This window comes from Syngnathus floridae, unplaced genomic scaffold, assembly GCF_059516105.1.
Source record: "Syngnathus floridae isolate MCC-2025c unplaced genomic scaffold, RoL_Sflo_1.0 HiC_scaffold_38, whole genome shotgun sequence".
NCBI classification, from domain to species: domain Eukaryota; kingdom Metazoa; phylum Chordata; class Actinopteri; order Syngnathiformes; family Syngnathidae; genus Syngnathus; species Syngnathus floridae.
The window spans coordinates 399,304-421,708 of record NW_028284067.1 but is presented as its reverse complement, the minus strand read 5'-3'; the positions used below and the strand labels follow the sequence as shown (position 1 = coordinate 421,708).

Sequence of the window (22,405 nt, the reverse complement as noted above, 5' to 3'; positions counted from 1 at the left end):
GTTGTTCAGTGCGGCATGGTGTTGTTCAGTGCGGCATGGTGTTGTTCAGTGCGGGATGGTGTTGTTCAGTGCAGGATGGTGTTGTTCAGTGCGGCATGGTGTTGTTCAGTGCGGCATGGTGTTGTTCATTTCGGCATAATGTTGTTCAGTGCGGCATAATGTTGTTTAGTGCGGCATGGTGTTGTTCAGTGCGGGATGGTGTTGTTCAGTGCGTTATAATGTTGTTCAGTGCGGCATGGTGTTGTTCAGTGCGGCATGGTGTTGTTCAGTGCGGCATGTTGTTGTTCAGTGCGGCATAATGTTGTTCAGTGCGGCATAATGTTGTTCAGTGCGGCATGGTGTTGTTCAGTGCGGGATGGTGTTGTTCAGTGCGGGATGGTGTTGTTCAGTGCGGCATGGTGTTCAATGCGGAATGGTGTTGTTCAGTGCAGGATGGTGTTGTTCAGTGCGGCATGGTGTTGTTCAGTGCGGCATAATGTTGTTCAGTGCGGCATGGTGTTGTTCAGTGCGGCATGGTGTTGTTCAGTGCGGCATGGTGTTGTTCAGTGCGGCATAATGTTGTTCAGTGCGGCATGGTGTTGTTCAGTGCGGCATGGTGTTGTTCAGTGCGGCATAATGTTCAGTGCGGCATAATGTTGTTCAGTGCGGCATGGTGTTGTTCAGTGCGGGATGGTGTTGTTCAGTGCAGGATGGTGTTGTTCAGTGCGGCATGGTGTTCAGTGCGGGATGGTGTCTTTCAGTGCGGCATGGTGTCGTTCAGTGCGGCATGGTGTCTTTCAGTGCGGCATGGTGTTGTTCAGTGCGGGATGGTGTTGTTCAGTGCAGGATGGTGTTGTTCAGTGCGGCATGGTGTTGTTCAGTGCGGCATGGTGTTGTTCAGTGCGGCATAATGTTGTTCAGTGCGGCATAATGTTGTTCAGTGCGGGATGGTGTTGTTCATTGCGGCATGGTGTTGTTCAGTGCGGCATGGTGTTGTTCAGTGCGGCATGGTGTTGTTCAGTGCGGGATGGTGTTGTTCAGTGCAGGATGGTGTTGTTCAGTGCGGCATGGTGTTGTTCAGTGCGGCATGGTGTTGTTCATTTCGGCATAATGTTGTTCAGTGCGGCATAATGTTGTTTAGTGCGGCATGGTGTTGTTCAGTGCGGGATGGTGTTGTTCAGTGCGTTATAATGTTGTTCAGTGCGGCATGGTGTTGTTCAGTGCGGCATGGTGTTGTTCAGTGCGGCATGTTGTTGTTCAGTGCGGCATAATGTTGTTCAGTGCGGCATAATGTTGTTCAGTGCGGCATGGTGTTGTTCAGTGCGGGATGGTGTTGTTCAGTGCGGGATGGTGTTGTTCAGTGCGGCATGGTGTTCAATGCGGAATGGTGTTGTTCAGTGCAGGATGGTGTTGTTCAGTGCGGCATGGTGTTGTTCAGTGCGGCATAATGTTGTTCAGTGCGGCATGGTGTTGTTCAGTGCGGCATGGTGTTGTTCAGTGCGGCATGGTGTTGTTCAGTGCGGCATAATGTTGTTCAGTGCGGCATGGTGTTGTTCAGTGCGGCATGGTGTTGTTCAGTGCGGCATAATGTTGTCCAGTGCGGCATGGTGTTGTTTAGTGCGGGATGGTGTTGTTCAGTGCGTTCAGTGCGGCATGGTGTTGTTCAATGCGGCATGGTGTTGTTCAGTGCGGGATGGTGTTGTTCAGTGCGGCATGGTGTTGTTCAGTGCGGCATAATGTTGTTCAGTGCGGCATGGTGTTGTTCAGTGCGGCATGGTGTTGTTCAGTGCGGCATGGTGTTGTTCAGTGCGGCATGGTGTTGTTCAGTGCGGAATGGTGTTGTTCAGTGCGGCATGGTGTTGTTCAGTGCGGGATGGTGTTCAATGCGGGATCGTGTTGTTCAGTGCGGGGTGGTGTTGTTCAGTGCAGGATGGTGTTGTTCAGTGCAGGATGGTGTTGTTCAGTGCGGCATGGTGTTGTTCAATGCAGGATCGTGTTGTTCAGTGCAGCATAATGTTGTTCAGTGCAGCATGGTGTTGTTCAGTGCGGCATGGTGTTGTTCAATGCGGCATGGTGTTGTTCAGTGCGGGATGGTGTTGTTCAGTGCGGCATGGTGTTTTTCAGTGCGGCATAATGTTGTTCAGTGCGGCATGGTGTTGTTCAGTGCGGCATGGTGTTGTTCAGTGCGACATAATGTTGTTCAGTGCGGCATAATGTTGTTCAGTGCGGCATGGTGTTGTTCAGTGCGGCATGGTGTTGTTCAGTGCGGCATGGTGTTGTTCAGTGCGGCATGGTGTTGTTCAGTGCAGGATGGTGTTGTTCAGTGCAGGATGGTGTTGTTCAATGCGGCATGGTGTTGTTCAGTGCGGGATGGTGTTGTTCAGTGCAGGATGGTGTTGTGCAGTGCGGCATGGTGTTGTTCAGTGCGGAATGGTGTTGTTCAGTGCGGCATGGTGTTGTTCAGTGCGGCATGGTGTTGTTCAGTGCAGGATGGTGTTGTTCAATGCGGGATGGTGTTGTTCAGTGCGGGATGGTGTTGTTCAGTGCAGGATGGTGTTGTTCAGTGCGGCATGGTGTTGTTCAATGCGGCATGGTGTTGTTCAGTGCAGGATGGTGTTGTTCAGTGCGGCATGGTGTTGTTCAATGCGGCATGGTGTTGTTCGGTGCGGCATGGTGTTGTTCAGTGCGGCATGGTGTTGTTCAGTGCGGCATGGTGTTGTTCAGTGCAGCGTAATGTTGTTCAGTGCGGCATGGTGTTGTTCAGTGCGGAATGGTGTTGTTCAGTGCGGCATGGTGTTGTTCAGTGCAGGATGGTGTTGTTCAGTGCGGCATGGTGTTGCTCAGTGCGGCATGGTGTTGTTCAGTGCGGGATGGTGTTGTTCATTGCGGCATGGTGTTGTTCAGTGCGGCATGGTGTTGTTCAGTGCGGCATGGTGTTGTTCAGTGCGGCATAATGTTGTTCAGTGCGCCATAATGTTGTTCAGTGCGGCATGGTGTTGTTCAGTGCGGGATGGTGTTGTTCAGTGCGGGATGGTGTTGTTCAGTGCGGCATGGTGTTGTTCAGTGCGGCATGGTGTTGTTCAGTGCGGCATAATGTTGTTCAGTGCGGCATAATGTTGTTCAGTGCGGGATGGTGTTGTTCATTGCGGCATGGTGTTGTTCAGTGCGGCATGGTGTTGTTCAGTGCGGCATGGTGTTGTTCAGTGCGGGATGGTGTTGTTCAGTGCAGGATGGTGTTGTTCAGTGCGGCATGGTGTTGTTCAGTGCGGCATGGTGTTGTTCATTTCGGCATAATGTTGTTCAGTGCGGCATAATGTTGTTTAGTGCGGCATGGTGTTGTTCAGTGCGGGATGGTGTTGTTCAGTGCGTTATAATGTTGTTCAGTGCGGCATGGTGTTGTTCAGTGCGGCATGGTGTTGTTCAGTGCGGCATGTTGTTGTTCAGTGCGGCATAATGTTGTTCAGTGCGGCATAATGTTGTTCAGTGCGGCATGGTGTTGTTCAGTGCGGGATGGTGTTGTTCAGTGCGGGATGGTGTTGTTCAGTGCGGCATGGTGTTCAATGCGGAATGGTGTTGTTCAGTGCAGGATGGTGTTGTTCAGTGCGGCATGGTGTTGTTCAGTGCGGCATAATGTTGTTCAGTGCGGCATGGTGTTGTTCAGTGCGGCATGGTGTTGTTCAGTGCGGCATGGTGTTGTTCAGTGCGGCATAATGTTGTTCAGTGCGGCATGGTGTTGTTCAGTGCGGCATGGTGTTGTTCAGTGCGGCATAATGTTCAGTGCGGCATAATGTTGTTCAGTGCGGCATGGTGTTGTTCAGTGCGGGATGGTGTTGTTCAGTGCAGGATGGTGTTGTTCAGTGCGGCATGGTGTTCAGTGCGGGATGGTGTCTTTCAGTGCGGCATGGTGTCGTTCAGTGCGGCATGGTGTCTTTCAGTGCGGCATGGTGTTGTTCAGTGCGGGATGGTGTTGTTCAGTGCAGGATGGTGTTGTTCAGTGCGGCATGGTGTTGTTCAGTGCGGCATGGTGTTGTTCAGTGCGGCATAATGTTGTTCAGTGCGGCATAATGTTGTTCAGTGCGGGATGGTGTTGTTCATTGCGGCATGGTGTTGTTCAGTGCGGCATGGTGTTGTTCAGTGCGGCATGGTGTTGTTCAGTGCGGGATGGTGTTGTTCAGTGCAGGATGGTGTTGTTCAGTGCGGCATGGTGTTGTTCAGTGCGGCATGGTGTTGTTCATTTCGGCATAATGTTGTTCAGTGCGGCATAATGTTGTTTAGTGCGGCATGGTGTTGTTCAGTGCGGGATGGTGTTGTTCAGTGCGTTATAATGTTGTTCAGTGCGGCATGGTGTTGTTCAGTGCGGCATGGTGTTGTTCAGTGCGGCATGTTGTTGTTCAGTGCGGCATAATGTTGTTCAGTGCGGCATAATGTTGTTCAGTGCGGCATGGTGTTGTTCAGTGCGGGATGGTGTTGTTCAGTGCGGGATGGTGTTGTTCAGTGCGGCATGGTGTTCAATGCGGAATGGTGTTGTTCAGTGCAGGATGGTGTTGTTCAGTGCGGCATGGTGTTGTTCAGTGCGGCATAATGTTGTTCAGTGCGGCATGGTGTTGTTCAGTGCGGCATGGTGTTGTTCAGTGCGGCATGGTGTTGTTCAGTGCGGCATAATGTTGTTCAGTGCGGCATGGTGTTGTTCAGTGCGGCATGGTGTTCAATGCGGAATGGTGTTGTTCAGTGCAGGATGGTGTTGTTCAGTGCGGCATGGTGTTGTTCAGTGCGGCATAATGTTGTTCAGTGCGGCATGGTGTTGTTCAGTGCGGCATGGTGTTGTTCAGTGCGGCATGGTGTTGTTCAGTGCGGCATAATGTTGTTCAGTGCGGCATGGTGTTGTTCAGTGCGGCATGGTGTTGTTCAGTGCGGCATAATGTTCAGTGCGGCATAATGTTGTTCAGTGCGGCATGGTGTTGTTCAGTGCGGGATGGTGTTGTTCAGTGCAGGATGGTGTTGTTCAGTGCGGCATGGTGTTCAGTGCGGGATGGTGTCTTTCAGTGCGGCATGGTGTCGTTCAGTGCGGCATGGTGTCTTTCAGTGCGGCATGGTGTCGTTCAGTGAGGCATGGTGTATTTCAGTGCGGCATGGTGTTGTTTAGTGCGGCATGGTGTTGTTCAGTGCGGGATGGTGTTGTTCAGTGTGGCATGGTGTTCAGTGCGGCATGGTGTTGTTCAGTGCGGTATCGTGTTGTTCAGTGCGGTATCGTGTTTCTCAGTGCGGTATCGTGTTGTTCAGTGCAGTATCGTTGTGTTGTTCGTATTGTGTTTAACACTTAGCCTCTAACACTTAGCCTCTAACACTTAGCCTCTAGCATCTAGAAGGTAAATAAATAGGAAGGAAGGACTCACCGGTGACGTCTTCGCCCACGTCCAAGCGTTGTACTTTGTATTTTCATCCTTCTGACAGTGGAAAACATAGCCAACAAACACCGTGGAACCTAAACGAATGAAAGAAAACTATCATTTGGCCACAACCAACATTCACAGATACAACACAATGTGACGTGCGGGGTTGAGGTTAAAGGTTGAGTGAAGGGCCCTCGTTTTAAATTACTTTTTTGAAAAGGATTGGGAACAAGTAAGACGTATTTAATTTATTTAATGGGAAGTAGTAAGAGCTATTGAATTTAATCTATGTATTATATTCTATTGTATTGTATTCTGTTGTATTCTTTTGGATTGTATTCACACTAACCCCACTAAAACTTCAGCCCACAAAAACTCGCCTCTGGCGCCTAGCCTCTGGCACTTAGCCTCTAACACTTAGCCTTTAACACTTAGCCTTTAACACTTAGCCTTTAACACTTAGCCTAGAAGGTGAATAAATAGGGTTAAAGGTTGAGTGAAGGGACCTCGTTTTAAACTACTTTTTTGTAAAGGAGTGGGAACAAGTAAGACGTATTTAATTTATTTAATGGGAAGTAGTAAGACTTATTAAATTTATTTAATCTACTTTTCTTCCCAGGCAAAATTTGATGTGCTGCAATTCCAAATTTCCAAAGTGAATGAAGGAATGAAGTCCTTTAAATTATGATTTTGTATAAATACTAGGCATTAACACAAAATCGACGGCACAAAATGGGCAGACTTTACTTGTTTGAAAAGGACTGGTTACAAGACAGACTTTTTTAATTTATTTAATGGGAAGAAGACTTATTTAGTTTAATTGATCTATTTTTGTTCCCTGGCAAAATTCGATTTGCTGCAATTCCAAATTTCCAAAGTGAATGAAGGAAAGAAGTCGTTTAAATTATGATTTTGTTTAAATACTAGGCATAGACACAAAATCTACGGCACAAAATGGGCAGACTTTACTTGTTTGAAGAGGACTGGTTACAAGACAGACTTTTCTGATTTATTTAATGGGAAGAGGACTTATTTAGTTTATTTAATCTATTTTTGTTCCCTGGCAAAATTGGATTTGCTGAAATTGTATTTTGCCAAATCTCGATTTGAGACCTGATAGGAAGTATTAAACGCTTAGTTAAATCAATACAAGTTGGTAAGAAGAGCGAGTAATGTTGGTTGAACCGATGAATGAAGGTTGAAAGCAATTTAAATTATGACTTTGTATAAATACTAGATATTAACAGAACATCTACTGCGCAAAATGGGCAGAGTTTACTTGTTTGAGAAGGAGTGGCTTATTCAAAACTAAGATTTATGTAATCTGTTTGTTCCCAGGCAAAATTGGATGTGATGCAATTCCAAATTTCACCACATGATGGTGCCCAATTTTGACTTCATAGGACATATTAAACACTTAGCTTGTTATTATGTTCAAGGTAATCAGATTTGTTTATCATTCTAATGGCCTCTTCAAAACTATTCTGGATTACTACTTTGGATCTATTCTACATTACTTGGCAACAACATACTCTGTAACAGATTAGGCAGTATAATCACATATGTTAACTTGAGAGTGCCCACACTCAATCTACTTATCGTGATGTGTTAAATCAATTACTGTTAGACATTATTTGTCTGATAATCTACCAAATCTTTGAATTGAAGAATTTGTGATTTAATTAATAGCTTGTTGTTATGTTAAGGGTAATCAGACTTGTATATAATTCTAATGGCCTTCTTTTGAAAACTATTCTGAATTACAACTTTGGATCTTATATTACTTTGCAACAATCTACTCCGTGACAGATTAGGCAGTATAATCACATATGTTAACTTCAGTGCCCACACTGTATTTATTTATGGTTATTTGTTAAATCAAGTACTGTTAGACATGAAATAGGAAGTGTTTAACATAAATGTTATGGCTACTCACCATTGTAGCTCGCTCCTGGTCAATGATACGAGCCTCTTCTTGCAGTGGAAAACTTGCAGCCAACAAACACCGTGGAACCTAAAGGAATGAAATTAAACATTAACATTTCGCCTCGACCAATTTTCACACGTACAACGCAACGCGGCTACACTTCTGCTATTACAAACGTAAATCTCCTTAAACACAATGAGTGTTACTTACCGTGTACGCTCTAGACGGTCCAGTTGCAAGCAGAAAATAAAGATATTTCTGTTGATAATCGTCGCTGCTCAGTGGCTCACGGCCATCGCGCCAACAGATTTGAATTTTGGCGGAGGTTCGGGCAATTACGTCATATCCACGGCACATGACTGCGACGTAATACCCGCTTATCTGAAACGGCAGTTAAAAGTAGAGTTACATCAAGTTTTCTTGGAACCTAAACGAATGAAAGAAAACTATCATTTGGCCACAACCAACATTCACAGATACAACACAACGTGCGGGGTTGGGGTTAAAGATTGAGTGAAGGGCCCTCGTTTTAAACTACTGTTTTGAAAAGGAGTGGGAACAAGTAAGACGTATTTAATTTATTTAATGGGAAGTAGTAAGACTTATTACATTTATTTAATCTACTTTTCTTCCCAGGCAAAATTTGATGTGCTGCAATTCCAAATTTCCAAAGTGAATGAAGGAATGAAGTCCTTTAAATTATGATTTTGTATAAATACTAGGCATTAACACAAAATCGACGGCACAAAATGGGCAGACTTTACTTGTTTGAAAAGGACTGGTTACAAGACAGACTTTTTTAATTTATTTAATGGGAAGAAGACTTATTTAGTTTAATTGATCTATTTTTGTTCCCTGCCAAAATTCGATTTGCTGCAATTCCAAATTTCCAAAGTGAATGAAGGAAAGAAGTCGTTTAAATTATGATTTTGTTTAAATACTAGGCATAGACACAAAATCTACGGCACAAAATGGGCAGACTTTACTTGTTTGAAGAGGACTGGTTACAAGACAGACTTTTCTGATTTATTTAATGGGAAGAGGACTTATTTAGTTTATTTAATCTATTTTTGTTCCCTGGCAAAATTGGATTTGCTGAAATTGTATTTTGCCAAATCTCGATTTGAGACCTGATAGGAAGTATTAAACGCTTAGTTAAATCAATACAAGTTGGTAATAAGAGCGAGTAATGTTGGTTGAACCGATGAATGAAGGTTGAAAGCAATTTAAATTATGACTTTGTATAAATACTAGATATTAACAGAACATCTACTGCGCAAAATGGGCAGAGTTTACTTGTTTGAGAAGGAGTGGCTTATTCAAAACTAAGATTTATGTAATCTGTTTGTTCCCAGGCAAAATTGGATGTGATGCAATTCCAAATTTCACCACATGATGGTGCCCAATTTTGACTTCATAGGACATATTAAACACTTAGCTTGTTATTATGTTCAAGGTAATCAGATTTGTTTATCATTCTAATGGCCTCTTCAAAACTATTCTGGATTACTACTTTGGATCTATTCTACATTACTTGGCAACAACATACTCTGTAACAGATTAGGCAGTATAATCACATATGTTAACTTGAGAGTGCCCACACTCAATCTACTTATCGTGATGTGTTAAATCAATTACTGTTAGACATTATTTGTCTGATAATCTACCAAATCTTTGAATTGAAGAATTTGTGATTTAATTAATAGCTTGTTCAGGGTAATCAGACTTGTATATAATTCTAATGGCCTTCTTTTGAAAACTATTCTGAATTACAACTTTGGATCTTATATTACTTTGCAACAATCTACTCCGTGACAGATTAGGCAGTATAATCACATATGTTAACTTCAGTGCCCACACTGTATTTATTTATGGTTATTTGTTAAATCAAGTACTGTTAGACATGAAATAGGAAGTGTTTAACATAAATGTTATGGCTACTCACCATTGTAGCTCGCTCCTGGTCAATGATACGAGCCTCTTCTTGCAGTGGAAAACTTGCAGCCAACAAACACCGTGGAACCTAAAGGAATGAAATTAAACATTAACATTTCGCCTCGACCAATTTTCACACGTACAACGCAACGCGGCTACACTTCTGCTATTACAAACGTAAATCTCCTTAAACACAATGAGTGTTACTTACCGTGTACGCTCTAGACGGTCCAGTTGCAAGCAGAAAATAAAGATATTTCTGTTGATAATCGTCGCTGCTCAGTGGCTCACGGCCATCGCGCCAACAGATTTGAATTTTGGCGGAGGTTCGGGCAATTACGTCATATCCGCGGCATTTGACTGCGACGTAATACCCGCTTATCTGAAACGGCAGTTAAAAGTAGAGTTACATCAAGTTTTCTTGGAACCTAAACGAATGAAAGAAAACTATCATTTGGCCACAACCAACATTCACAGATACAACACAACGTGCGGGGTTGAGGTTAAAGATTGAGTGAAGGGCCCTCGTTTTAAACTACTGTTTTGAAAAGGAGTGGGAACAAGTAAGACGTATTTAATTTATTTAATGGGAAGTAGTAAGACTTATTAAATTTATTTAATCTACTTTTCTTCCCAGGCAAAATTTGATGTGCTGCAATTCCAAATTTCCAAAGTGAATGAAGGAATGAAGTCCTTTAAATTATGATTTTGTATAAATACTAGGCATTAACACAAAATCGACGGCACAAAATGGGCAGACTTTACTTGTTTGAAAAGGACTGGTTACAAGACAGACTTTTTTAATTTATTTAATGGGAAGAAGACTTATTTAGTTTAATTGATCTATTTTTGTTCCCTGCCAAAATTCGATTTGCTGCAATTCCAAATTTCCAAAGTGAATGAAGGAAAGAAGTCGTTTAAATTATGATTTTGTTTAAATACTAGGCATAGTCACAAAATCTACGGCACAAAATGGGCAGACTTTACTTGTTTGAAGAGGACTGGTTACAAGACAGACTTTTCTGATTTATTTAATGGGAAGAGGACTTATTTAGTTTATTTAATCTATTTTTGTTCCCTGGCAAAATTGGATTTGCTGAAATTGTATTTTGCCAAATCTCGATTTGAGACCTGATAGGAAGTATTAAACGCTTAGTTAAATCAATACAAGTTGGTAAGAAGAGCGAGTAATGTTGGTTGAACCGATGAATGAAGGTTGAAAGCAATTTAAATTATGACTTTGTATAAATACTAGATATTAACAGAACATCTACTGCGCAAAATGGGCAGAGTTTACTTGTTTGAGAAGGAGTGGCTTATTCAAAACTAAGATTTATGTAATCTGTTTGTTCCCAGGCAAAATTGGATGTGATGCAATTCCAAATTTCACCACATGATGGTGCCCAATTTTGACTTCATAGGACATATTAAACACTTAGCTTGTTATTATGTTCAAGGTAATCAGATTTGTTTATCATTCTAATGGCCTCTTCAAAACTATTCTGGATTACTACTTTGGATCTATTCTACATTACTTGGCAACAACATACTCTGTAACAGATTAGGCAGTATAATCACATAGGTTAACTTGAGAGTGCCCACACTCAATCTACTTATCGTGATGTGTTAAATCAATTACTGTTAGACATTATTTGTCTGATAATCTACCAAATCTTTGAATTGAAGAATTTGTGATTTAATTAATAGCTTGTTCGGGGTAATCAGACTTGTATATAATTCTAATGGCCTTCTTTTGAAAACTATTCTGAATTACAACTTTGGATCTTATATTACTTTGCAACAATCTACTCGGTGACAGATTAGGCAGTATAATCACATATGTTAACTTCAGTGCCCACACTGTATTTATTTATGGTTATTTGTTAAATCAAGTACTGTTAGACATGAAATAGGAAGTGTTTAACATAAATGTTATGGCTACTCACCATTGTAGCTCGCTCCTGGTCAATGATATGAGCCTCTTCTTGCAGTGGAAAACTTGCAGCCAACAAACACCGTGGAACCTAAAGGAATGAAATTAAACATTAACATTTCGCCCGGACCAACATTCACACGTACAACGCAACGCGGCTACACTTCTGCTATTACAAACGTAAATCTCCTTAAACACAACGAGTGTTACTTACCGTGTACGCTCTAGGCAAAATTGGATGTGATGCAATTCCAAATCTATCTGAAACGGCAGTTAAAAGTAGAGTTACATCAAGTTTTCTTTTTTAATCAACACAATCATTTACAACCGTTGACCAGAAAGAATCGTCGAAATTCGACGTCCCCCACAAACGCCACGCTCACTCGCTTTTCAGGGCAACAAAAGTACTTCTTTTTAAAAACGATGAGTTGTACTTACCGTGTACGCTCTGGACGGTCCAGTTGCAAGCAGAAAATAAAAATATTTCTCTTGTTAGTCGTATGTTACCATCCGCTGTGTCTTTGTCAACATCGCCGCCATTTTCCTACTTCCTGCTGCGAGCCACGCCCACGGATTTAAATTTGGGCGGAAGCTCTTTCCATTGGCGTCGTTTTCGCGTATAGCAAATCCGATTGGTTGGGAAGGGGGCACGATTATGCAGCCGAGGAGTCCTGTGATCGGTGGGATGTAAAGTAGGCGTCGACGTCACGTCCGCGTCACGTGACCACGACGTGGCAGACGTCAAATAGCAACCGCTGTTTTGTTTAGTAGACTTACAGTTGTTATGCATTGACATAATGGCGCACACACCAAATAGATTTAAATAAATTAAATAATTCTTCTGCCCACTCTCTTTTAAACAAGTTAACTCTCCCCGCGGATTTGAATTCCGGCGAAAGTTACGCCCATCGACGTCACGTATGTCACGTGACCACGACGTGGCAGATGTCATATAGCAACCGCTGTTTTGTTTAGTAGATTTACAGTTGTTATGCATTGGCATAATGGTGTGCACTCAAAATAGATTTAAATAAATTAAATATTTCTTCTGCCTACTCCCTTTTAAACAAGTTAACTCTGCCCACGTCCATTGACGTCTTGTCTGCGTCACGTGACCACGACGTAGCGACGTCATATAGTAACCGCTGTTTTGACCAGTAGACTTAGTTATTATGCGTTGACATAATGGCGCACTGGTTAGCATGGCCACCTCTTAAGCATGATGATGCGGGTTCGACGCCTGATCAATGTTAGCATGGAGTGAGCTGAAGTGCATGGCGCTGAAGATTTGAATCTTTGAAATGCGCTGAGGTCTGACATATCAGGCAGAATGGTTTGCCATCACGTTCAACAAAAAATAGAAACTTTCCCACTCTGATTAAAACGTCCTGTGTTCATCTACGTATTTTCGTTTTGCTGTGCATCTTTTCCCTGCCATTTCGAGAGCCCAATTGACACTCATAGTTTAAAGAAATGTGTTTGCCCATCCTACTTTGTGGAATTTCACCACATGCGCTTTTGACCAAAATACCAAATTGAACTCAAGTGAAGCCAACACGCACAACCCCCCCCCCCCCCCCCCCCCCCACACACACACACACACACAAATGTTGATATGAACATAAAAGAGCCGCATGCGGTTCGGGAGTTGCGGCTTGGCCAAACCTGTACTATACAACTTTATTTGTATAAAATTTTCACAACAGCTGTCACACAAACAAAGCGGGAAAAACCGAAGACGTGCGTGTTCCGCCCACGCTGGATTTATTTGCACCTTTGAAAAGACACCGTATTGCCGCAGATGTGGCAAAGAGTACTTTTGGGCATCTGAGACGGAAGGATGTCCAAAGCATCACGTCACCTGCTCTGGTAGGCATGGTGGTGGGACGTTGAGGTCAACCGCTTTGGGGTTGGCTGACTCTTTGATCGCAGGATGCCACACACTTGAAGACAGAAGCAGAAAAGCAGAGCTAAATGCAAAATGTACTCACCGGTGACTCCAACTTTTTTCCCCCCTGAAGAAACAGCTGGACGGGTGGCCCCGGCTGGCCAGTGGGACTCTTGTTATTCTGACCCTTTTTAGTGCGCGTTTGGGGCAACAACCGTTTTTTGTGGCGCTCTCTTCTGGTTCAAAAGTGCCCTGCATGTGAATTTGCTTTTCCTGCCTTCTGATTGGATGAGCGCCGGTGTGACGCGGTGCCTCTGTCACCGTGGCGGGGGGTATACGTTGGCATCGGAGCGTCTGCCAACGTCTGAGACCGGCTGGCAGTGTATCGGAGGTGTCGAGTGCGGTGCCGCTGGAGCTCACTCACCAGCTGGTGTTAGGGCCACAGAATGAAGGCCAAGGAGAAGAATAGAAAGAGAAAGAGAAACTTCTCCTCCAATTGTTTGATTTGTCTCTTCTGAGCTTCGATGAATTCTTTCAGCTCTTTGTTCCTCTAGGACGGACAAATGGAAAGTGGCATTCAAAAGCCAGTAAGCGTGCAAGTAAGTGCCGGGCTGGCTTTGGGCCCTTACCTGTTGCGCGCTGTGCAGCAGATCCATTCTCTCTTGGAGGATGCAAGCGTCGCGCTCCCTCAACTCGCACATCAGGGCTCGCTTCCATTGGTCCACGGCGCTCCTAAGCTCTTCTCTCTGATCCGCCGTCAGCACGTCATTCACGCCAGCGTGGCTGGCTTTTTCGCCGTCCGTGGCGGGGCAGTCCCGCTGCGGTAGCGCCTCGTACAACATGGCCTCCAGCTCCAGGATCCTCTGGGCCGCAATCCTCGTCCATCAGTGGTCCGGCGGGAGATTTGAGGGCGGCTTACCTTATGAGCCTGGTCCATGGAACACTTCCTGAAGTCCAACTCTTCATCCAGGTAGCCCTTCTGCTTGCAGAACATATCCTAGCACAGCTCAAGGTCAGAATTGTTGGGGCACATTGCACGTTGGTTCCCCTTGGCTGATGTCGCGTGTCTGTCTACCTTCTCACTTTCAATGTCCAACATCTTCTGTTGAAGTGCTGACTTGGTCTCTTTGATGTATTCTAACCACTGAGGAAAGGCTGCTGTCACATAAGCAGAATGCGAGAGCGTGCGTGGACGTGCGCGTTACCTTCTCGGCTAGGGTGAGAAGGGTCCTGGCGTGAATCACGACCACCTGCTCCTCGTTGGTGAGATTCTGCAAGAGCCCAAAGGCACAGCGTCAACAAGCTTCTTTCAGCGCAAAGCCTTCCAAAAGTCACATTTGAGCCGCCGAGTCTCGTGGAGTGCGAACATAAGGAGTTCGACATACACTTACGGCGTTATAGCCCAGGATGTCCAGCTTCTTCATCAGATCACTGATGACGATGTCCGGGGGAAAGGCGCAAGGAGCAATGTAAGGTGTTCTGGGACCTCGGGTTAAGGTTAGGGTTGCGAGGGACGCCTTACGTACGCTCACGCCCTCGGCCTCGCAGTAGATCTGCAAAGGGCTGAGGCCGTCTGGGAAACGGACTTGCAGAAACTTCAAGACGGGGGAGCGCCACTCCCTCTCCTGAAAGGCAGAGGCATGCATCCGTCCGTCCGTCCGTCCGTCCGTCCGTCACATCTCTGGCCTCAACACGCTTGTGCGAGTCTTCCCACCTCCAGCTCCAGGATGCGGAACTCAAGCAGTTCGTTTTGGTCTCGGATATCCTGGATGTGCTCTTTCAGACGCGCTTCTTCCGCCTCCATCCGCCTGACCTGAAAAGACAGTCAGACCTCATCTGCGGGGCTTCCCGACAGGTGTGACGCCAAGCGACTCCGCCCAGCGCCTTTCTTTCCGTCACCTTTTCGGCCAACTGCTGATTGCTCTGACGCAGCAGCTGCTTCTCCTCCACCCACTTGACATTCTAGAAGAGACAAACGCGTGGACAGCTTTGGAATGTTGTGTCATTTTCATCCACAAATTCTTTGGTTGACTGGAAAATGACATTTGCTTTTCTCCGCATTTTCCCAGCCACGTTCGGGGGGGGGGGGGGGGGGGGGTTGGTCCAGTAATGCCAGACGGATGAGTGACTGAAGAATGTAGCTATTTTGTCTGAGAAAAAGGTGTGCTCATTGATGAGCTTACCTGTCCTTGTTGCTTCAGCGCTGACTCCAGATCTGCTACTCTGCTTTGATAGTGACCCATTTCTACCATCAGCTTTTCTCTGGTCTGAAAGGAGGAGGAGGGAGGCTCCTCCTCCTCCTTTCAGACCAGAGAACACCCGAGGCTGGGTGAGAACGGGGAGGCTGCGACCCGGCCGGGGGTTGCGGGAAGGGGCGCCACCTTGATCTCCTTCTCGGCGTCGTAGTCCCCTTTCGCTGGTCTGGGCTAGCAGAGCGTAGGCTCGTTGCAGCGCTTGATATTCTTGCGTCAGCTGGCGGTAGCGAAGCTCCGCCTCTTCATGCACACACCAATGCAACACAGCACTAGTACCAGAATCAGTCAGACCGGCGACAAAGCACCCGCGACGCAAAGACGAGTCCGATTCCAGGCTGAAGAGGAATGTTTGGTGCCAATACGCTGGCAGAAATGGCGGGCTACCTCTTCGGGTTCCGTGTCGGGGGTTCTGTCGGTGTGAAAAGACAAGGACGATCCGTCCGAGTCCACCAACACGTCTTCGTCGTAGCCGTAAAATGTTTCGATGACCTGCGGGCGCGGAAGCGAACATCTCTCTGAACAAACTGAAGCGACACCTCACGATGAATCGACGAGAGGAACGATAGCGAGAAAAAGGCCATTTCATCTTGCGCAACACCAAGCAGCCGCAAACAAACAGACTCACCTTGCAGGACCTCACGCTTTGTTCCTCCTCAGAGATTCTCGACGTCGGTATCGTAGCAGCAAATCTCTCTCCTGTCGACACAAATAATCCGCCTTTGAGATTCTTTGGATGCAAAGGGAACGAACGGCTCCGGCGCAGAAACAAACGCGACTCACAATGACATTTCTGACATGAGCTCCTGTCTCCAGAGCCTGAAAAACACGTCACCGGCGATGATTGGAGGGACGCTCGTCTTTTCCAAAAGTGACAACTACAGGGTGTGTCAGGGTTTTCCAGATTATCTTTATCGTATCATTGTGTTGCTTTGACTTTGACTGCGACCTGTAATAAATAATATTATTTATCCCTTATTTATCCCTATCGCTTATCCCTTCCTACACAAAGTCGTAAAACACCCCTTGCTATGTTTTGACTAGAGGTCAAGGGCTTCCTCTATTCAATCCACTCTTACACCCACCCTGTTTCTCTTAATTAAAATGCTCGTGCAGGAGCCGAGAGTCAGACTTCATTCGTACAACGGATGGACTCTCCACCTGCAGGTGTCCAAAAGAACTTACTTGTCTCCCGTGTGGTTCTTGCAAAATAAGTTGGAGCGAGCGCAACTCTAACAGGGTGCATTTTGCCACTAGCTGCCTACGGACAATGACGTCGCGCTCGCGGCTCATGGTTGACGGGCTGAGCAGCCGGGCAAGTCCGTCGTTTTCAGCGCACAGCGAGTGGCAAAGGCGCTGACAAAACGGGAGCTTTGAGCTGCTGAAAACGGCAAAACAAGTCTAAAGCGTGTTCAAACGCGTGCGCACAATGCTCCTGCTTGAAAGGTCGGAATTTAAGGGGCCAATTTTTTGGATGGCGGCCGCCGGCCAAGCTTTGGACGGAAAAGGTTTCCTGGCGACAGCGAGCGAGCGCGGCGCTGCCGTACGTGCACCGAGTCGCCTGCCTGAATACCTTGGACAAGTCGTCGATGATGTGCCGCTGCTCCACAACTTGAAGGAACTCCATTTCACCGTCCTGCTGGCCGCAACCGCGGTCCAGGTCATTGAGCGAACTAGGCCTTCTCTGTGGAACACAAATGCAGTGGACTCTGTTGGCACGCCGCCGTTGTCCGCGTCGACTTACCAAGCTTGCCATCTCCTCGTTCTCCTGGGTGACAAAGCGCACTTTGTTTTCAAGGCGACACAGCACCAGCGAGAGTTCTTCATTCTTCCTGCTCAGGCGTTTGTTTTTGTACAGGAGTGGCAGAAACTGGCTTTCTGTTTCTCTCAGTCGCTTTAGCTGCAAGCATGAAGTGCGGGATGTGAAAGACGCACAACACGCGGGCCAGAACGTATCCATTCCTTTTGCATCGGTTTGAACGGAATCGTGGCTTTGGCTCCCAATAAAAGACATCTACCAGGCAACCGACTCGCCGCGCCGCTCAACTAATAAGCAAGCGCAATGGGTGCCTCGCTGGATGGCGCGCATCAAACGTAGCGCAAACCTTCAAGCGTGCCGTCAATAAATTACCAGTTCATTGCGCTCTTCAGAAAGCAGGGCGTTTCGATCCTCCAGTTTCCTGATGACTGCGCTGAGCTCAGCGATTTTCAGATGAAACCGTCGCGTGTCCCGATCCTCCTGAGACTGAAAACGCCCCGCAACACACACACACAAGCACTCGTTCAAAGTTCAAAACTGTTTTTGTGCTACCTTCCTCCAGCAACGAACTAAGTCATGCGTACTGCAAGTGTGTGATGAGGTGGCTTACGCAATGAAGAGGATTGCTAGTAGCGGCGTTGACCCCACTTCCAGGGTAGTTTAGGCCCGCCCTTTGGGAATCCCTCAGGGCAGCGATCTGCTGCTCGGCAGCCTGAGTCTGCAGCTGAAGGCGGTGGACGTGGCCGGCCCCAGGGCTTCATCCAAAACACTAACCGCTCTGTCTTTCAGCTTGATCTCATCCGTCTGGATGTACAAACGGGGAGCGCTCAGGCAGGCGGGCAAACTCATTTGCCAGAATTGTGACAAAAACAAAGAGAGCAACCGGCCAATTTTTTTCTTGAATCGACTAGAACACCTTTGCTGTGACAAAAGCGAAGCGAGCAACCGGACATTTTCTTCTTGTGAAATAGAATAGAATAGAATGCCTTAGGTGTCATTGCACTGCAGGTATACAACGAAATTGGGAACATAGCCACGCACCGCGCATCTGATCAGTCCTACCAGTCGGCGGATCTCCCTCTCGCAGTCTCTCTTGGTTCGGCTCAGCTCCTCCCGATGCTGGTGATGAGCCGATCGGAGCTCGGCCGCTCGGGACTGCCAGGCCTGCTGGGCCGCTGCCAGGGCTTCTTCCGCGCTCCTGGTGGAGGCGACACCGCTCGGTCTCCCGACACCGCCGCGTCTCCTCCACCTCCGCCAGCAAAGCGCCCCCCCTCCTCACCTGAGCAGACATTGCGCCACACCGGGCCGTTGAGACCGCAACGGAGCGCCGCGACGCTTACTGGGGACAAGCTACACAATACGGTAGCGGCCGCATCGAAGCCCGACGTGGCGTGCGGATAGTCAGACACGGATAGAGCGGATCACCTTGTCCATGGAGCCGTCCCTCAGGCTGAGGACCAAGGCATTCAGTCGCTGGATCTCTCCATCTTTGATTTTGATCACTCTCATCAGCTCCATTTCATGCTGCCGCAGTAATGTCTCCCTGGTAATGGCTAACTCTTTCTGCTTCTCCTCATGGAGTTTGCTTTTGAGTTCCGTCATGGCGGCGGTGGCACGGTGGTGCTCCGCCCGCAGGTCCTGACTTCTCTCTCTCTCCAGACAGCTGACCTGACATGACTTAGACTTAGACAAACTTTATTGTCATCTTGTCTGCACATGGTGCATACAAAACGAAATTCCGTTGCATACGTCTTACAACAAAGTAGTGATATTGCAGTTGAATAGAAGTAACATATCCTATGAAAATATATATATATACATATATACTATATATATATATATATATATATATATATATTAAAAATAAGTATAAAGTGCAGCAGTGATAATTATGCAATAGTGCAAGTAGGCAAAACAGTATTCAAGAGTGTGCAGAGGAATGCTAAACCATGTATTAAACTTCTATTTAAAGGGTTTATACAAGTTCAGTAAAGTTGGTAGTGCGAGATAGTGCAAGATAGAGGTCCGTAGTGTCATAAAGTACAGTTCTGTGAATGTGTGATGCAGAGTTCAGTTTAGAGCTCAACAGTTCTAGTGTTCAACAGTCTGATGACAGCAGGGAAAAAGCTGTTGCAGAACCTGGTGGACCTGCAGCGGATGCTGCAAACCTCTTCCCAGAGGGCAGCAGGGAGAACAGTCCATGGTGGGGGTGTGATGGGTCATTGATGATGTTACGGGCACGGGACATGCAGCGCTGAGATGAAATGTCCTGAATGGAGGGAAGAGGAGCCCCTATGATCCTCTCTGCTGTCCTCACCACTCTCCTCACGTTCTTCCAATCGGAGGCGGTGCAGCCTCCACACCACACAGAGAGACAGCTTGTCAGAATGCTCTCTATGGTGCTCCTGTAGAACGTCCTCATGATGGGTGGGGGCAGGTGGGCTCTCCTCATCCTCCGCAGGAAGTACAAGCGCTTCTGTGCCCTCTTGACCAGTGCCGTAGTGTTCATAGTCCAGGTGAGGTCTTCTGTGATGTGGACCCCCAGGAATTTGGTGGTGCTGACCACCTCCACAGCTGAGCTGTTGATGATCAGTGGAGCGTGGTGAGGCTGTTTTTTCCTGAAGTCGACGATGATCTCCTTCATCTTCTCCTCATTCAGGATCAGGCTGTTTTCTCTGCACCAGCCCACCAGCTGCTCCACCTCCTCTCTGTAGTCCAGGTCGTTGTTGTCTCTGATGAGCCCCACCACCGTTGTGTCGTCTGCTGACTTCACGATGTGATTGGTGGTGAACCTGAGGACGCAGTCGTGTGTCATCAGGGTGCACAGCAGGGGGCTCAGGACGCAGCCCTGAAGGGAGCCTGTGCTGAGGGTGATGACATCAGAGGTGTTCTGTCCGACCCGGACTGACTGAGGTCTGTTGGTGAGGAAGTCTAGCAGCCAGTTGCGAAGGGGGGTGTTGAAGCCCAGGTGTTCCAATTTTCCTACCAGATGCTGTGGGATGATGGTGTTAAACGCTGAGCTGAAGTCCAGGAACAGCCTCCGCACATGGGTGTTCTTCTCCTCCAGGTGAGCCAGGCTCAGGTGAAGAACGGAGGAGATGGCGTCCTGAGTGGAGCGGTTTTGCCGGTCGGCAAACTGGAACGGGTCAAATAATAGGGGGAGTCTGGAAACGATGTGACCTTTAAGCAGCCTTTCGAAGCACTTCATCATAACCGGAGTCAGTGCAACAGGCCGGTAATCATTAAATGAGGTGATTTGAGGTTTCTTCGGCACCGGAATGATGGAGGCAGTCTTAAAGCACGCCGGCACTGTGGCTTGGCCCAGCGAGGTGTTAAAAATGTCTGTGATGACCCCAGCCAGATGACTTGCACATTCCCTGAACACACGCCCAGGAATGTTGTCGGGGCCAGGGGCCTTACAGGGGTTGACTCTCCTCAGGGTCTTCAACACATCGGCGGAGTCAAGGCAGAGTACCTCCTCTTCCTGATGGGGGACAGTTTTAACTGCTGGAGTGCCGTTTAGTGCCTCGAACCTCCCAAAGAAGTTATTTAGACCATTTAGAAAGTCAGCATCAACTACACCCACCGGGGGGGGGGAGGGTGAGTTGTAGTCTGTAATCGCCCGTATGCCTTGCCACATACTCCTGATGTTTTTGACGTCGTGGAAACGATCCTGAAATTTTCGACTGCGGTCTCGCTTCGCTATCCTGATGGCACGGTTCAAGTTGGCTCTCGCTGTCCTCAGTGTCTCCTTGTCGCCAGACTTGAAGGCAGAGTTCCACGCTCGTAGCGTTTGACGTACCTCCTCAGTCATCCAGGGTCGTTGGTTGCCCCGGGTGATGATATTCTTAGTGGTGCTGACGTCCTCGGTGCATTTGTTGATGTAGGCTGACACAGTCATGGCACACGCATGTCTAATCTACATCGGGAAAACTGGGAGGGAGGGAGGCAGGCAGGGAGGCAGGCAGGGAGGCAGGCAGGGAGGCAGGCAGTGTCTGTCTGTTGAGGTTTTCACCTTGTTCTTCTCCTGCTGAAGTTCTAACTGGACGTCCATCAGTTTGGTTCTCAGCTCGTCATTGGCGGCCTGAAGGGCGTCCGTTCGCTCCGCCTTGGCCCGCCCTGCCGGAGCTCGTTTGGACATCTCTTCCTCGAGTCTCGCCCGGTCGTCAGTCAGAGATCACAACATTTGTACCTGGAGAGCACAAACGCAGCGCTGTTTTCCACTGGCTTCGAACTCAACTTCAATCGGTACCGTAACTTACAACATCATAAACATAGAACTAGCTTGACTTATTCATTGAATAAATGCATTTGGTTCTTCAAAACTGCATCACGCAACATAGCGTGACCGAGACGGCCGTTATCCACCTGCGTGAAGTTATTTGGTGAAATGAATGAGATGTTTAAGACACCATCGTTCTGTCTCTATGTAGATGAAGGTAAATAATCGATTGCTGAAGGTCCAAAGGTGTTGTGATAAACAAATAAACATATTAGTGATTAGTGACATATTTGTGATAAACATATTAGGCAGGATAATCACATATGTTAACGTGACTGCCCACACTGTATTTATTTATGGTTATTTGTTAAATCGAGTACTGTTAGACATGAAATAGGAAGTGTTTAACATAAATGGAAGACGAAAGGGGTACTCACCATTGTAGCTCCTGCTGGTCAATGATACGAGCCTCTTCTTGCAGTGGAAAACATACAGCCAACAAACACCGTGGAACCTAAAGGAATGAAATTAAACATTAACATTTAGCCTCAACCAACATTCACAGATACAACGCAACGCAAACTACACAAACGTAAATCTTTTTAAACACAATGAGTTGTACTTACCGTGTACGCTCTAGACGGTCCACTTGCAAGCGGAAAATAAAGATATTTCTGTTGATAATCGTCGTGTTTGTATCCGGTGTCTCGCTCAAGGCCATTGCGCCCACAGATTTGAATTTTGGCGAGAGTTCAGCCTATTGACGTCATTTCCGCGGTGTAATACCCGCATATCTGAAACGGCAAAGTTAAGAGTAGAGTTAAATAAAGTTTTTAGTCAACGCAATAATTTACAACCGTTGACCAGTCGAAATAATCGTCGAAATTTGGCGTCTGTGGCTGGAAGCAGACGCCGAGTTCGACATTCCTCCCAAACGCCACACTCCCTCGCTTTTCAGGGCTAAAAAAAAACAGTTGTAATTACCTTGTACGCTCTAGACGGTCAAGTTGCAAGCTGAAAACAAAAATATTTGCCTTGTTAGTCATCGTGTTACTAACAGCTGTGTCTTGTTTGCCAGAACTGCCGCTTTCCTACTTCCTGTTGCAAGCCACGCCCACGG

At 46.7% G+C, this 22,405-nt stretch overlaps 1 protein-coding gene and 2 long non-coding RNA genes across 3 annotated transcripts; all 3 read right to left on the bottom strand.

Annotated features, from left to right (window-relative positions):
- Nucleotides 1–13,449: 13,449 nt before the first annotated feature.
- On the bottom strand, nt 13,450–14,694 carry LOC148378569 (janus kinase and microtubule-interacting protein 3-like). Its single transcript, XM_088367858.1, has 7 exons — nt 14,670–14,694; nt 14,444–14,625; nt 14,258–14,323; nt 14,128–14,196; nt 13,972–14,049; nt 13,682–13,915; nt 13,450–13,602 (listed from the first exon to the last, which is right to left on the bottom strand). Exons 1-7 carry the CDS (start codon nt 14,692–14,694, stop codon nt 13,486–13,488), a joined length of 771 nt encoding a protein of 256 aa, XP_088223984.1. The 3' UTR covers nt 13,450–13,485.
- Nucleotides 14,695–15,423: 729 nt separating this feature from the next.
- Nucleotides 15,424–15,992, bottom strand: LOC148378568 (uncharacterized). Its single transcript, XR_015855786.1, has 3 exons — nt 15,933–15,992; nt 15,692–15,796; nt 15,424–15,547 (listed from the first exon to the last, which is right to left on the bottom strand). It is a non-coding gene; the product is annotated as an uncharacterized LOC148378568 (long non-coding RNA).
- Nucleotides 15,993–20,311: 4,319 nt separating this feature from the next.
- On the bottom strand, nt 20,312–22,062 carry LOC148378567 (uncharacterized). Its single transcript, XR_015855800.1, has 3 exons — nt 21,912–22,062; nt 21,723–21,799; nt 20,312–21,255 (listed from the first exon to the last, which is right to left on the bottom strand). It is a non-coding gene; the product is annotated as an uncharacterized LOC148378567 (long non-coding RNA).
- Nucleotides 22,063–22,405: the final 343 nt, after the last annotated feature.